Source organism: Natator depressus, chromosome 5 (genome assembly GCF_965152275.1).
Source record: "Natator depressus isolate rNatDep1 chromosome 5, rNatDep2.hap1, whole genome shotgun sequence".
In the NCBI taxonomy this organism is placed as follows: domain Eukaryota; kingdom Metazoa; phylum Chordata; order Testudines; family Cheloniidae; genus Natator; species Natator depressus.
This window is the reverse complement of record NC_134238.1, coordinates 663,031-677,235: the sequence shown is the minus strand read 5'-3', so window position 1 is coordinate 677,235 and position 14,205 is coordinate 663,031. Positions and strand designations below refer to the sequence as shown.

At 57.6% G+C, this 14,205-nt stretch overlaps 1 protein-coding gene across 1 annotated transcript; it reads left to right on the top strand.

The window, feature by feature from the left end:
- The first annotated feature begins 9,626 nt into the window (after positions 1–9,626).
- Positions 9,627–13,344, top strand: LOC141987911 (avidin-like). The gene is made up of 4 exons (XM_074953748.1): positions 9,627–9,701; positions 10,860–11,073; positions 12,610–12,730; positions 13,236–13,344. The coding sequence occupies exons 1-4, from the start codon at positions 9,627–9,629 to the stop codon at positions 13,342–13,344; spliced, it is 519 nt and encodes a 172-aa protein (XP_074809849.1).
- Positions 13,345–14,205: the final 861 nt, after the last annotated feature.

Genomic DNA, 14,205 nt, shown 5'->3' with positions numbered 1-14,205 from the left:
CGGGAGGTGCCGGATTCTCTCCCGTTAGCCGGGCCCTTCCTGGGACACCCCTTGGCAGGTTCATCCCCCTGGGTCGCTCCTTTGCTCCCTGCCCATGGCTCTGGTGGCTCTAGCCAGGGTCCGTGGGTGCAGCTGCCCCCACACATACCATGCCCAGATGTGCACAACCGCACCTGCACCTGACCTGGCCGAGACAGAGCACAGCCAGCACCCGGATCCCACTTCATCTGCCAGCCGCCCGGCTCCTCTCAGTGCCATGGACCGACAGGAGCCTTGAGCCAGCAGGGAGGCATGAGGATTTCAGGGGGGGCGCGGGACAAGGCAGCCTGTTCACATCCTGCCTGGCAGGGGGCGGCCCGCTCCATGATCACAGTCAGGCACAGCTGGGTAAAGGAGCCTGGTTGCAAGAGGAAGGGAAAGGAGAGGAGAGGGGCTTCTACTGTCTTCTGGGAGTACGTGTCCCAGGGGGAGGACACTGCTCAGTGTCCTTATTACCTGTCTAACGAGCTGGGCTGAGCCAGTTCTAAAATAGTGAATGATGCAGAGTGAGGGTGCTGTAGAGGTAACAGCTGTAAGTAGGGTGTGAGTGAACCATACCCTGACATCCAGTGGGGAGCTCGGCGGAAAGACTCCAGGAGCAGACTGCGTTTGCATAGACACACCCACTCAGCCTAGGTGTGCGGCAGACAGAGCTGCTTTGCCCCATGATCCCTTTTGGCTGGGGTTGGGTTACAGATCCCTCCAGAGCTGAGTGCAAGGGCAACGAAATGTGGTTATGCTCATTGTACGAGTAAAGGACAGCCAAACTGCGCCCTACATGCACTGATTGAGGGAGTCACCCTCAGCCGTAACTCACTTGCTAAGCAGGGAGGAGGGAGGCCAAAGCCAAGTCATGCAAGTGGGTGAGTGTTTGTTCTTGAGTGTGTGGGTGTTGTTTCTAGTGTTTAAAGATAGGGCTGGCTAGTCTCAAGGGAGTGTTCTTGGTCCTGTTTAATGATTCTTAGATCTAGTATCAGTGGTAAGTAATGTTTAATTCATGCTAGGGCTGAGCCTGCCACCTTGGGGTTGAGGCACTTATACCCCTGGCCCTTCTGGCCTTGCTGCGTTGGTTGCGAATATAAAAACATTCTTGGAACGTAGCACTTCTTTCATCACAAATGAGGCACTGGTGCTAAGCCGGTCCAGGGGCTAAGCCTTAGAGCTGGTGTGGGGACAGTGTTGCAGGGAAAGACAGAGTGAGAGCCGCTGCAACGGAAGCATTGCTTGACACCAGGGCTGGGTGCCAGGAGGTGAACCCCGTGAAGGCACCTCTGAACTGGGCCTTCGCTAGCCAAGGCCAGCACTGTGAGCGGGGTGTGAAAGGAACATTCGTGCATCAGGCTTTCACACCGCACCCTGGGGAATTGAGGCACAGGACTCTGCCCAGCGCACTGGGGGTGTATTGGTAAGAGAAACCCCTACACACTGAACTCGGCCCCTGCAGCTGCTGACTCTGCCTAGCAGAAGGGATACACAGACACACAAGGCCCTTTGGTTGGGCTTGTATCCTTTTTAAAGTGTCCAGGAAATTTTATTTAGTGTTTAATTGGTGCAAAAAATTAACTTCACTGTGACTTGACCCTGGGCTGTGTGTGCCCCAGGCTCTGCAGCTGGGGGTACCCCAACTTCCTCCCAACCCTCTGGTGCAACAACCCAGAGCAGGGTGAACCTGGGACCAGGGAGAGATGGGGCCAAGGGGACACCCCCCCCTCCCAGCAGTAGGCCCCTGCCCAGGGGCCCTGGCTGCAGGGTAAGTGGGGCCCCAATGCCAATAGCTGGTGGAGGAAGCCGGGCCTGGGCAGGTGGCCCTTTCTCTGGGCAGAGCGTCGGGTGCCAGGATCAGACAGGGGGAGCGTGGTGGTGGGGCAGCATGGAGGAAGCCAGGGATGCTGCAGCCAGGCCCGGGCAGGGCCTGAACAGCAGGGACCTTGGGGAGGAGCCAGAGCCGGGCGATGTTGGGAGCCAGGTAGTGGGGCTGCTTGGTCAGCAGAGCCCCTGCAGGGAGCAGGAGCTGGGCACAGGTAGGGGGGAGGCAGAGAAGGAGGCTCTCCGTTGAGAGTCACCCCTGATCCCCCAGCTCCCCCCTTCTGCTGGGACTCAGCCCCCCCAGAGTCCCCCCATCCCCATATACCTTGTGTAGTGACCGCTCCTACTCGGCAGGGACCCTGGCTCAGGAGAGCCAATAGCAGAGGTCGCTGCAAAAGGTGTATTGGAATCCTACCCCGCCCCCCGGGTCAGGCTGTCTGCCATGGCTGAGGAAGGTGGTGCCGGCCTCAGGGCAGACTGTTACAAACGGGCCCCAACCCCAAACCGCGGTGTGTTCTGTCCTGAGATTTCACAGCCAAGGGGCAAGTGTGATTCACTCCTCGGGCACCGTAACAGCCAAACCCTGGAGTCACAGACAGCCCCAGGAGAGCCTGTCGCTGTGACGGACGGCCCCTTACCCCAAAAATCACAGCCCTATTCAGGTTCCTGCCAGTGCCAAAGGCCAGTCACTCACCCCAGGCCAAATGCCTTTAGATCCTGCACCACAGACAAGGCTTGTAGCCAGTCCTGTCACAAACTAAAGATTAATTAACTGCAAAAATGAAGTGAGAGTTAAATAGATTCAAGCAGGTGAATGTACGTGTGTGTACACAAACACACACAAACACACACACACACTCTCTCCCCCCCTGGGTTCCAAGCAACTGCACAGTGCTCTGGTCCCTCTGGTCAGGGATTTTCATTCCCTTCCCCCAGACTGGGGTGGGACGCGGGATTTCGCATGTCCCCTCTTCATTGGGTTGGGGGGAGCAATAACAAAGTCTCCTGTCCAACGATGTTCTCCAGCGGTTCATCTAGTGTCTGTGGCGATACTTCTGGGGCACCACCAGCTGCCTCCTGATCCCCCAGTTCTACTTCCCCTGGGGGAGCCCCTTCCCGGTACAGGAATCCCTTCACCCACGGGAATCTGTCCCTGCAGCCTTCCCCACGGGGGTTTGCAGCCTGTGGCCAGCAAGTCCCCTCAGCTCCTCCAAGTAGGGATCCTCCTGCAGCTCAGTCTGAAATTCAGCTGCTGGGGGAGGGAGCGGGACCTGCTCCCTCTCGCGGGCTGGGCCTGGGGTCACAGCCCCGCTGAGCCTTGTCCCTGGTCGCTCCCTCCCTGCCCTGGGATCACTTCCCAGCAGCGCCTCTGGACCAGGCAAAGCTGGTTGGCAGCGGACCTGCCCTGCCTGTGTCTCCCCCCACTCAGCTGGGGTCTCAGCTCCCCCTGTGCTCAGCGCTGCCCTTGCTGTCCCAGTGGGGGTAGGCAGCGAGCTCGCTGCTTTCCTCACAGCATCAGAGCCAACGTGAGCCCCCTCTCCGGTGTGCAAGGGGGCAGGGAGCATCTCTCTGTCCCACCCAGCCCCAGGGGTCTGGTTACAGGCAGGCAGGTATCCTGAGCCTAGCAGCTCCTCCCCGCTGCCAGCCAGGTCATCTGCATTTTCACTGACCATTTCCCTCTCTGCCGATTGGTTCCCTGGATTCAAGTTCAAACCCTTGGCAGTTACAGGAGCAGGGCCTGGATCCTGTCCCAAAGACACAGTCACCCCCCAACAGGGTCTCGCAGCCGATATCCCGGAGAACCCCAACAACCAGCCAGCCCGACCCCTCCTGTGTCTGCACAGGGACCTGGGCCATAGGGAGGGCGAGGGGCTTCGTCCCTGGGACCCTCACCCAGCTCGCACAGCCCCTCAGCATCTGAGGCTGCACCACCCAGGGCCTGACAACAGTTCTCTCTGTCCCAGGATCTCGCCACCCCAGGAATGTCTCCCCATTGACCATCACCTTCTGCTCCCAATGGGGGTCCGAGGGGCCTGGCCCCAGGAAACTGCACACAGACACATAGGCCGGGGTCAGGAATCATAGAATCTCAGGATTGGAAGGGACCTCAGGAGGTCATCTAGTCCAACCCCCTCCTCAGAGCAGGACCAATCCCCAATTTTTGCCCCAAATCCCTAAATGGCCCCCTCGAGGACTGAACTCACAACCCTGGGTTTAGCAGGCCAATGCTCAAACCACTGAGCTATCCCTCCCCCACCCATCTGGCTGACGGAGTCTATGGCCTCGGGACCCAGCAAGGGAGCTAGACACCGGGGCTTTTCCGCAGGGTCCCCCTGGTTCAAATCTCCAGCCTGCTCAAAGGCAGTGAGGTGGGCATCACATCCCCCCTCCTTAACCGGGGGCAGCAATTTAGTCTCGAGGTTCCCTGCGGAACTGGCCCCCCGGGGTCTATCCCCACTCACCCCTGGGGGGTCCCCTAGGCCTCTCCGCTCCCCCACCGCCAGTTCATGCTGCTGCTGCTTCTGCAGCTCTTTCTCGGGCTCTCGCTGTCTCTCACAGTCCTCTTGCTCTCTTGGACTCAGCTCCAATCCCGTCCGTCTCCGATCCCCGGATGGGGAACCCGATCGTGAAGACCCTCGTCTGGTCGGGGACAGGAGTCTTGGGGATGCCTGGCTACCACTCCAGCTGCCCCCAGATCCTGCCATAGCCCCATTTGGGGTCAGGAATCTGTTCCTTAGAGCGGTCATCCTCCTCCAGCTGCACGATTAACTCTGCTTTGGTGAACTTTCCAATGCTCAACCCTCTCTTTCTGCACAGGGTTACAATGTCCTTCTTAAGGAGACGGTGACAGGCCGTCACTCCGCTCTTCCCAAGTTGTTGTGGACTCACAGGCCTGTGTGCTCTCAGCTCCCCACGGTTTCCAGGGAGAACCCCTAGTGTGCCAGCCCTTCTCGAGGGCACCACCTCTTTGCCAGGGTCGAGCTGCAGACTCCTCCGCCCCTGGGACCGCTCGCTGCAATCCACAGGGGAACCCTGTTACTGCAACTGTTCTTCTCTCTGGTCACACACTCCCAGGGGTTAAGCGTAGCTCCTTCGCCCCCCGAAACCGCTCCTCTCTGAGCCTTCAGCACGCCTGGTCCTCGTTAATCCCCCTTCGTTTTACTGATCGGGGTCTCAAACACGCAGCCTGAGGGGCTATTTCCTGCGGCCCGCCAGCTCCCTGCGACCCCCCTGCCCCCCCAGCATTTACGTAGAGCGGCTCCGGCCCGGCGCGCACCGGGGGCAGGGCAGGATCCCTGCCTGCCTGCCCTGCCCCCGCGTCGCTCCGGGAAGCAGCCGGGACCCGGGAAAGGGGGGCACAGGGGTCTGTGTGTTGCTCTTGCTCCAGGCACCACCCCCAGCAGCTCCCATTGGCCCCGGTTACCAATTCCTGGCCAATGGGAGCTGCTGGGGGTGGTGCCTGAAAACAACAGCAACACAGACCCCTGTGCCCCCCCCCCGCCCACACTGCAGGTCCCGGCCACTGCCTGGAGCGATGCGGGGGCAGGGCAGGCAGGCAGGGAGCCTGCCCTGCCCCCGGTGCACACCGGGCCAGAGCCTGCCCCCCCGAACCCTTCCTGCAGCCAAGCCCCATGCCCTGAGCCCCCTGCCACACCCTGCACCCCAACCCCTGCCCTGAGCCCCCTGCCGAACCCCGCACCTCGACCCCCTGCCCTGAGCCCCTTGCTGCACCCCACATCCCTCCTGCACCCCGACCCCTGCCCTGAGCCCCCTGCTGCACCCCACACCCCACACTCCGACCCCCTGCCCTGAGCCCCCTGCTGCACCCCGCACCCCTCCTGCACCCCGACCCCCTGCCCTGAGCCCCTGCTGCACCCTGCACCCCTCCTGCACCCCGACTCCCTGCCCTGAGCCCCCTGCTGCACCCCGCAACCCTCCTGCACCCCCAGGGGGCAGGGAGGGGGTGGAGTTGGGGTGGGGATTTCAGGGAAGGGGTTGGAATGGGGCCAGGGAAGGGGTGGGAAGAGGCGGGGCAAGGGTGGGGCCTCATGAAAGGGGTGGAGTGGGGGCGGGGCCAAGGGTGACATGGGGGGAGGTGTCATTAATGCGGCCCTCGGGCCAATGTACTAGTCCTCATGTGGCCCTCGTGGTCATTTGAGTTTGAGACCCCTGACCTAGATACTTAAGAAATACCTACGGGAAACTGAGGCACCCACTCAGTGTTCAGAGAAAACATTAAGAACATTCCCACTTCGTCACAGTGTCGTTTCCCACATTGCCACACTTTGAGAGGCAGCCTCGCCTTTACCCAGACTAATGGATTACTAACCTCAACGTCTCCCTTATGTCAGGCGCTGGACTTCCTTAGTGCAATCAGTATTTTCAGATAACTGAGTGGTCCAGAAATCCGGGTGAAAATCGGTAAAAACAAATAATAGCGTTTTAGAGCCGGGAATGTCCCGGTAACCCCCGAAGGGCCTTGGGCAGAGCTGAGGTGCCTTTGATGGGGTGGTGGCGAGGTAGCGGGGCTGAAGCGGCAGAGAGCAGCTGCCTAGCAGAGGGATTCCAGTGCTGGTCTCTGGAGCAGTCGAAGCTGAAATCCCCTCAGCGGGGTCAGGAGCCACAGCCCCTGGCGCAGCCCGGCGAGCACTGGCCTGCCAGCGTCTTTGGCCGGCCCCAAGACAGCGCAGCCAGCTGTGAGCCTGGCGCTGGCCGAGGGCGATGCTTGGAGCCCGACTGCCGCTTCCCGCTGGCAGAGGAGGTCTGAGGCTGAGGCTATCGCCAAGGCACCCTGGGCGAGGGGGGGCTGGGCAGAGTCCTACCTAAGCGTGTTACTGCATTATTTGCTGGTTTTCCCAGGTTTCTTCTGTGGGTCCCTCCCCCCAACACACGCGTCTGTCCCCTGATAAAGTGCTCTTTGCTTTGAGCCCTGGGACTCGGGGCTTGCGGGTGGGGACGCATGGCCTGCCAAGGGCAGCCACGTGGTGCGGGTAGCTTCTTGGCGGGGTTCGAGATGATGTTATTTAAGCCTTTAAAAGGAACCCTAGAAAACGGAACCTGGCCCTCGGAGCTGCCAGCAACACTCGGCAGAAGGGCTACAGGGCGCGGCTGGGCCACTGGTGTGCTGGGGGGAACCGGCCGAAACGCCCTGCTCAAAGGGTTACGGGGAATCCTCGCACTGCGGGGCGCCAGGCCCATGGCTCAGCCAACGCACAGGAGGAAGTCGCTGAGAAACGACGAAAGGAAAAGGAGGACTTGTGGCACCTTGGAGACTAACCGATTTATTTGAGCATGAGCTTTCGTGAGCTACAGCTCACTTTCCAATGGTGCTCCTGGCAGCGCCCTCCCCTGGCAAACGGTGGAACAGCGGGCACAGGACCCTGCCCATCAGAGAGATTTCAGCTAAAAAGAAAAGGCAACCGGAAGCCAGAGAGAGGCAGACCTGCTATGTATCTGGAGTTCTAAGTAAGTTGCTAACAGCGAGTAAAATACAGCAGAGCCTCAGCGTTACGATCCCTCGGGGATGGAGGTTGTTCGTAACTCTGAAATGTTCATAACTCGGGACAAAACGCTCTGGTTCTTTCAAAAGTTTACATCTGTACAGTGACTTATTACAGCTCGGAAACTTTACTAGGCAGAATCAAAATGCTGCTTTTAACCATCTCATTTCAATGAAAGAAGCACAGAAACAGTTTCCTTTCCTTGTCAAATCTTTGTTTTTAACTTCCCCTTCAGTTTTTTAGTAGTTTATGTTAAACCCAGCACTGTACCGGGGGCCCCCTGAGGTTCCCAGCTGCCACAGGCCGTGGGGCTGCAGCTCCTGGCCGCCGCAGGCCGCAGGGGCTCCCCACAGCTCCTGGCTGATGCAGGCAGCAGGGGCTCCCTGCAGCTCCTGGCCAACACAGGCAATGGGGCTCCCCAGAGCCCCAAGCCGCTGCGGGCGGAGGGGCCCCCCCAGGGCTCCCGGCCACCGTGGGTGGTGGAGATACTCCAGAGCTCCAAGCTGGGGGACCCTGCAGCTCCAAGCCCCCCTAGGCCCTGGGGGCCCCGAGAACTCAGAGCAGCCCACACAGCTGCCCAACCTCTGCAGGGAGTGTGGGGACCCCACAGCTGGGCTCCCCGTTTTGTCAGGGGTATTTTTAATTAAAGTCAGGAACAGGTCACGGGCTTTTCTTAATTTTTCATTATTGCCTGTGACCTGTCCGTGACTTTTATTAAAAATATCCGTGACAAAATCTTAGCCTTAGTTATAACTATGTGTGATATACCTGCATCTCCAACCTGTGCTGTGTTTCTAGGTGGCACCCCCAGACAGATTGACAGCAGCACTACCCAGCCTGCTTGACGACCCATCAAGGGCAATCAGCTGTACAACAATCCCATTGAGAGACGCCAGGGCCTATGCCTATGAGTCAGCGGACATGTAGGGACATGCTTATGGACAGGGGACTCCAGGAGCTTTTCCATGCCCATGTGCTGGGAGCTTGTGTCTGGGACAAAGGATGTACAAGCCATGTGGCAAAGGATATAAAAAGGCAGCTGCAGCTTCTCCATTTTGTCTTTTGGAGCAACTTCTCTACCCACTGAAGCTTTGAAAAAAGGACTGAATGGCCCGTCCAAGCTGTGGATGTTCTCCAGAGGGACTCTACAAGCCAGCAAACTCACCCATGCTGCTAAGAACCTGATGTGTGGACTCTGAAGTCACATGTATGTATCTGACTGCTTTGACCATTTAACAATTCTCTCCTCATTCTTTTCTTTTCTAATAAACCTTTAGTTTTCGATACTAAAGGACTGGCTGGCAGAGTGGTATTTTGGGTAAGATCCAAACTAGTATTGATCTGGGAATGTGGCTGGCGATTTGGGGATTACAAGGACGTTTTGTATAGTGAATAGAGTTTTAAATAACTTCTCACTGTACTGGACCTAGGTGCTGACTGGGAGCCAGAGGCTGGAATGCAATAAAGGGGGCTGGGTGGTTTCTGTTTTTGGCTTCTTGACAACGAGTGTGGTGGGGATCAGGAGCACAGTGCGTGACTGGTTGGTGAGTCGAACTTCAGTGTTACGCACCAGTTTGGGGAGAATCAGCTCTGCTTTTGCAGCCTGCCCTGGCTTTGGCAGTGTCAGGGTGGACTGACCTAGGCACCTTGGGTTACAGGAGCACTCTCAGGATTTGGGATCCCAGCAGAAAGCACCAAGGGGACCTCACTTTTTGGACTGCCACTGGAAAGAGACGCATGTTCAGATGCGTTTGACACTGTGTGGGGCTGGTGACAGAAACCTTCTATCCCAGGAACCGCTGTCGGAGTTATTCCAACCGGGAGATGCCAGCAAACCCGGGGAGGCCTCTGGCCTGTCAGCACCTCAAGGCTCAATGAGCAGCACTTCAACTTACCTCTCCCACCTGCTGCTGCCCTGGCTTAGGCACCTTCACATGGTGCTCTCGCTCCGCCTCTCCTGTGTGCTGGGATCTATCTATAGGGGGTCACGTTGACTACACTCCTCACATCACTGCCCAGGTCACACGTCCCTTCTTTTCATTTTATCCTGCTGGCCCTGCCAGCAGCTGGGGCTGGAGATTGAATGTCAGTGAGACATAAACAAAATAACCGAAGTGCCCGCTCGCTTCTGGGAACTGCCAGCAAGGAGAGAACCAGCGCAGCTCAGGTTGCAGCCCCTGCCTGCTGCGAGGGGATATAAAGTCAGGGCCTGACTGGTGGCCCCAGACTAAGTGCTGGGGAGACTCAATTGGCTTCTGCAGGTGGCTTCTACTCCAAGTGATGATGGGGAAAATCGGCTTCTCCCTGCTCCTCGCCCTGGCTCTGGTGACTGTTGGCACCTCTTCAAAGAGAAAGGTATGGGGCAGACTGGGCAGGTGAGGGGCTGAGGGGGCTGGGCGCTGGCTCTGGGCTGTCTCAGGATCGGGCAGGCCGAGAGGCCAAGAGGGTTGTTCCAGGGATAGTTTCTGCAGCAGGGGCCAGAATCCCCTTGCTCCATCGATCTGGTGAAATGGCAGCAGGCGGTGGCCAGGCAGGTGCTGCGGCCGGTGGCTTGACGGGACAAAAACCACAACACCTTTTTTAAACCTCTCTGTTTTGGGGCCTGACTTGGGCATGTTTAGTGTAGGGGAGACCAGCCGAGCAGGGGACTTGATAACGGGTCCAGTCTGTAACAGGCTGCCACGAAGAGGACAGTGCCCAGCTGCTGTCCCTGTCCACTGAGGGAGGGCAGGAGGGATTCAGCTCAGTTTGCACCAAGGGAGGTTTAAGTTAGATACTCAGATCTAAGTTGCCGCCATCAGGGTGTTAAGCACTGGGGCTGCGCCATCCCTGTCACTGGGGGTTTTAAGAGCAGGTTAAATAAACCCCTCTCAGAGATGGTCTAGGTACAACGTCCGCCTGCCGCAGCACAGAGCACTAGACCAGACGGCCTCTCCAGGTCCCATCCAGCCCCACATTTCTATGGTCTGGGGGGTCGGAGTCACGTGCTGAACTGTTGGCGTTGGCCATTCTCTGCTTCATGCTGTGTAAGGTCGGACTCCGGCTCTTCGGGTCTGTGCTCAGCAGTGCCCATCCCTGACCTGAGGGCAAGAAGCTCCACAGTGCAGGTGTGGGAGCGAGCACGAGGAATGCAATGCTTGGATTTCAGTAAAAGCACACGCTGACCATGGCGAGACGCAGGGGAATCTGCAAGGCCATTCCCTCTGGTGCGCTGGGACCCTGCCTGGAAGGATCTTTGCTGGACAAAGCCAGGAGCTCATTAATCTTCCATCAGAAATTATGGCCACTAGGAACGCAACCTCCACGCCCACAATGAACTGGGCCAGAGGTTCTTCTCATGACCAGCTGGTCCCCTGGGATCTCAGGAACCAGAGCACAGGCGAGGCACTTTGGTTTTTTATGTCCTAGTTTGCAGGGTCTCTCTTTTGCCTTTGGGGCTCTTGGGGTCACGGTCTCAGCTGAGTGTCTGACCATGCAGTGCTGTGCGTGGGACCACGTCTGCTCCCCTTTCAGTGTGACCTGTCCGGACTGTGGCGGAATGAACTGCGCTCGCTGATGGAAATACATGAAGTTAACGATGCAGGAGAATTCTCCGGCGACTACCTCACAGTGGTGACAGCCACCAGCAACTGTATCCGCAGGTCGCCCCTGAAGGGAGCCCAGCATGACACGAAACAGAGGGGCCAGCCGACCTTCGGCTTCACTGTGAACTGGGAGAAGTTCTCAAGTACGTACCACACGCTGCTTCGGGGCTGGGGTGGGGGGAGTTACTGTCAGCATGAATGGGGGGTGCCGGGGGCACTTGGAGGATTATTTTGGTTTGTTCGCATGCCAGAAATGGTTGTGGGAAATATGTGACTCAGTGCAGTAATTGTGTTCAATAATGAATTGTATATGGCACCAGCAAGCCCATTACTGGCTACTGTGTCCATTTCTGCTGTCCGCATTTCAAAGGGATATTACAGTCTTGGAAAGGGGTCAGAAAACAGCTACCAGGATGGTTCGAGCTCTGGGAAACTGGCTGCCCGGGGAGAGACTAACGCAGCTCAATCTATTTAGCTGATACAAGAGGAGGTTATGAAGGTGTCTAATCATGGCCTATGGGTGTGCACAGCAGTTAGCTCAAGTTATACTTTGAGAGTCACCCCAAACTCGACTCCTGGCCACACACACACACGTGTCTAGCTTACCTAAATTCCAGATAGCTGGCCCATGGGGGGTGTGGGGTGGGTTGAAGCCTGAATGATGCTGAGGCTCTAGCTAGTAATGCAGGGGGATGGAGGGTGAAACAGCTCCAGTTACAACAACTCATCAGCAGCTAATTCAATCATTCTGCTAACCCAGTGGCTCCGTCTAACTCCGGTGCGGCCGCTCTCACTGCAGCTAGGCTAGTGCTGTAACGCAGGGGACTAACTTCAGCTATCGCAGTGAAGCTAAACCCTGCAAGAACCTGCATGTGGAGAGCTTCCTGACAGCCGATGACCCTTTAATCTAGCAGACAAAGGTGTCTGGAATCTGAAACCAGACGTATCCAAATTAGAAATGAAGTGGAACTTTTTACCTGTGCAGGTGATTAGCCAATGGGACAACTGAGCTGGGCACATGGTGGATCCTCCATCACTTGGAATCTTTACGTCAAGACGGAGTCTGTTTCCAAAAGCTCCCTCTGGCTCGACCAGCCATGGCAGGCTGGACACTGGGATACCTGGGGGAGGTCCCCAGGGCTGGGTTACCTGGGAGGCCAGGTTGCGGCTGATCACAGGGAGGACAATGGCGTGATCAAATGACCGGGGAGGAAGATATCAGCTGCACTTTGTATGGCCTGCCAAGGGGCAGGGGTAGGTTGGGGAGGCCAGAGGCTGAGGGGTAGAACCAGGGCCTGAAGGAGATGGTGAGGAGGTGGAGATGGTGATGGTGAGGAGGAAGCCAGCAGACTTTGGAGATGGCCTCGGCATGTGGGGCCTGGGAGGCGGAGTCCAAGTGTCCCGCAGCCTGCAGGCCTCTCCCCTTCCTGGCCCTGACCCGGCTCATGTAGCCGCCCCTGAAAATGGAGTCATTGCACTGCTCCGCCGTCTGGGCCGGTGCCTGGGAAAGTGCATCATCGGGGAGAGATGGGCTCTTTGTATGCCTGTGGCCCGGAGTCGTGTCATCGCCACAGAGCGCACCCCCTCCCTCCACCCTGAGCTCTGGGCTCGGTGTCTCTGGGGGACACTGAGCATGTGGCACCGTCTCTCCCTCTGACCCCTGTCCGGCTCCCTCGCAGACTCGACAGCCGTCTTCGTGGGCCAGTGCTTCGTGGATGATAAAGGGAAGGAAACTCTGAAGACCATGTGGCTGCTGCGTGAGGAGGTTGGATCCCCTGGAGATGGCTGGAGAGCGACCAGGTGGGTGACGGGGCACAGACTGCCCGGGAGCGAAGGTGCTGCCTGCAGAGCTGGGACTGCAGGGCCTGGCCCCGTCTCTGCTCGGCGCTGTGCCAAGGGCTGGGATCCCAAGCCCGGCTCTGAGCCTGTGCGGGATGAGATGGCCAAGGGCAGAGCAGGGCTCTCAGCCCAAAATCACAAATCCATCCCCTGTACCTGGCTGGAGAAGGAGGTGGTGTGAACATGAATGAAGGTTTATTCCCCAAATGTGCTGAGTTCCCTGGGCCCTGTCACACCCCAGGGCTGTGTGTGATCCCCTGGCGGGTCAGGCCGGGGCAGGGCCATGTCCTCCCATAGCTCTTCTTCAAGAACTTGCTAATGGGTGAGCAACCCACCGGGAGTGTGGGCATCCTGTGAGGGGGAGCATCCCCAGGGGAGCTTGGTGCTCCTGCCTCTCCTTGTACTGGGCAGCCCCCAGCGCAGGTCCATGCTAGGCCAGTAACACCAGCTCTGTGCTTCCCTGCAGGGTTGGCACAAACGTTTTCACCCGGAAACGAAATGTAGAGCGGGGAAAAATCCTTCAGCAGCACTCTCCACCCTGCGATGCTCCAACTCCAACTCCAACTGCACAGTGAACACGCTCTCCAGCTCCACGGTTCCTGTGCCCACCTGGTCTTGAATTGTTCTGGCCTCTCTCGAGCGTCTCGCCCAGCAGAGTCGCTCGTCTCTGTCTCCATCTCCCCCTCACTCTCTGGTTACCCCCCCAGAATCGCTGCCTCGCCCCCAGCGCTGCAGTTTAGTTCATTTCTCAGCAATACTCCAGCGCGGGAGGCAAATGAGTCTCTTGTGTTTTTATCGCTCTTGGCTTTTTCAGTCGTGACGCCCACCTGCCCCTCTCTGACTTCCCTGGATGGTTCCGAAATCTCTCCCATTAGCTGGGGCCTTTCTGGGACACTCCTGGCAGCTTTATTGCCCTGGGTTCACTCCTTTCCTCACTCTCCATCAGTCTGTGGTAGAGATTGCACCAACCTTACTGAAGTCCCAAGGAAATGGTGCTCCCCTTCTAAATGGCCTTTACGTTAGCTCAGGACTATCCACTCTCAGTGCTCCCAGCTCAAAGGTTCATTTCTCTTAGAAAGTTTCAGCCCTTCGTGAGTTCTGGACTCTAGGTACCAAATAAACTTTGTTCCAACGGAAAAATATTGTGCCATTCTGTGTTGTTATTATTTGAAAATAGCTCTTAGTTCACCATCTGCAGCAGGCTACTTAATACTGCATAGTGACCTGGGACAAGGAGAGTGATGGGGAACTGCTTAATGTAGAGGGGTCATACGCCATCGGTGGAGCATGCTGGGTTGCGAATATATTTCCCCATCTCTCTCTTTCTCAGCAACTCAATCCCCCCTCTCAACTGCCCATCATGCTGACTGAAATGGTCTCGTTGTTTCCTTGTACTCTCCTGTTGGTTTGTCTGTATCATAGAATCATAGAAATGT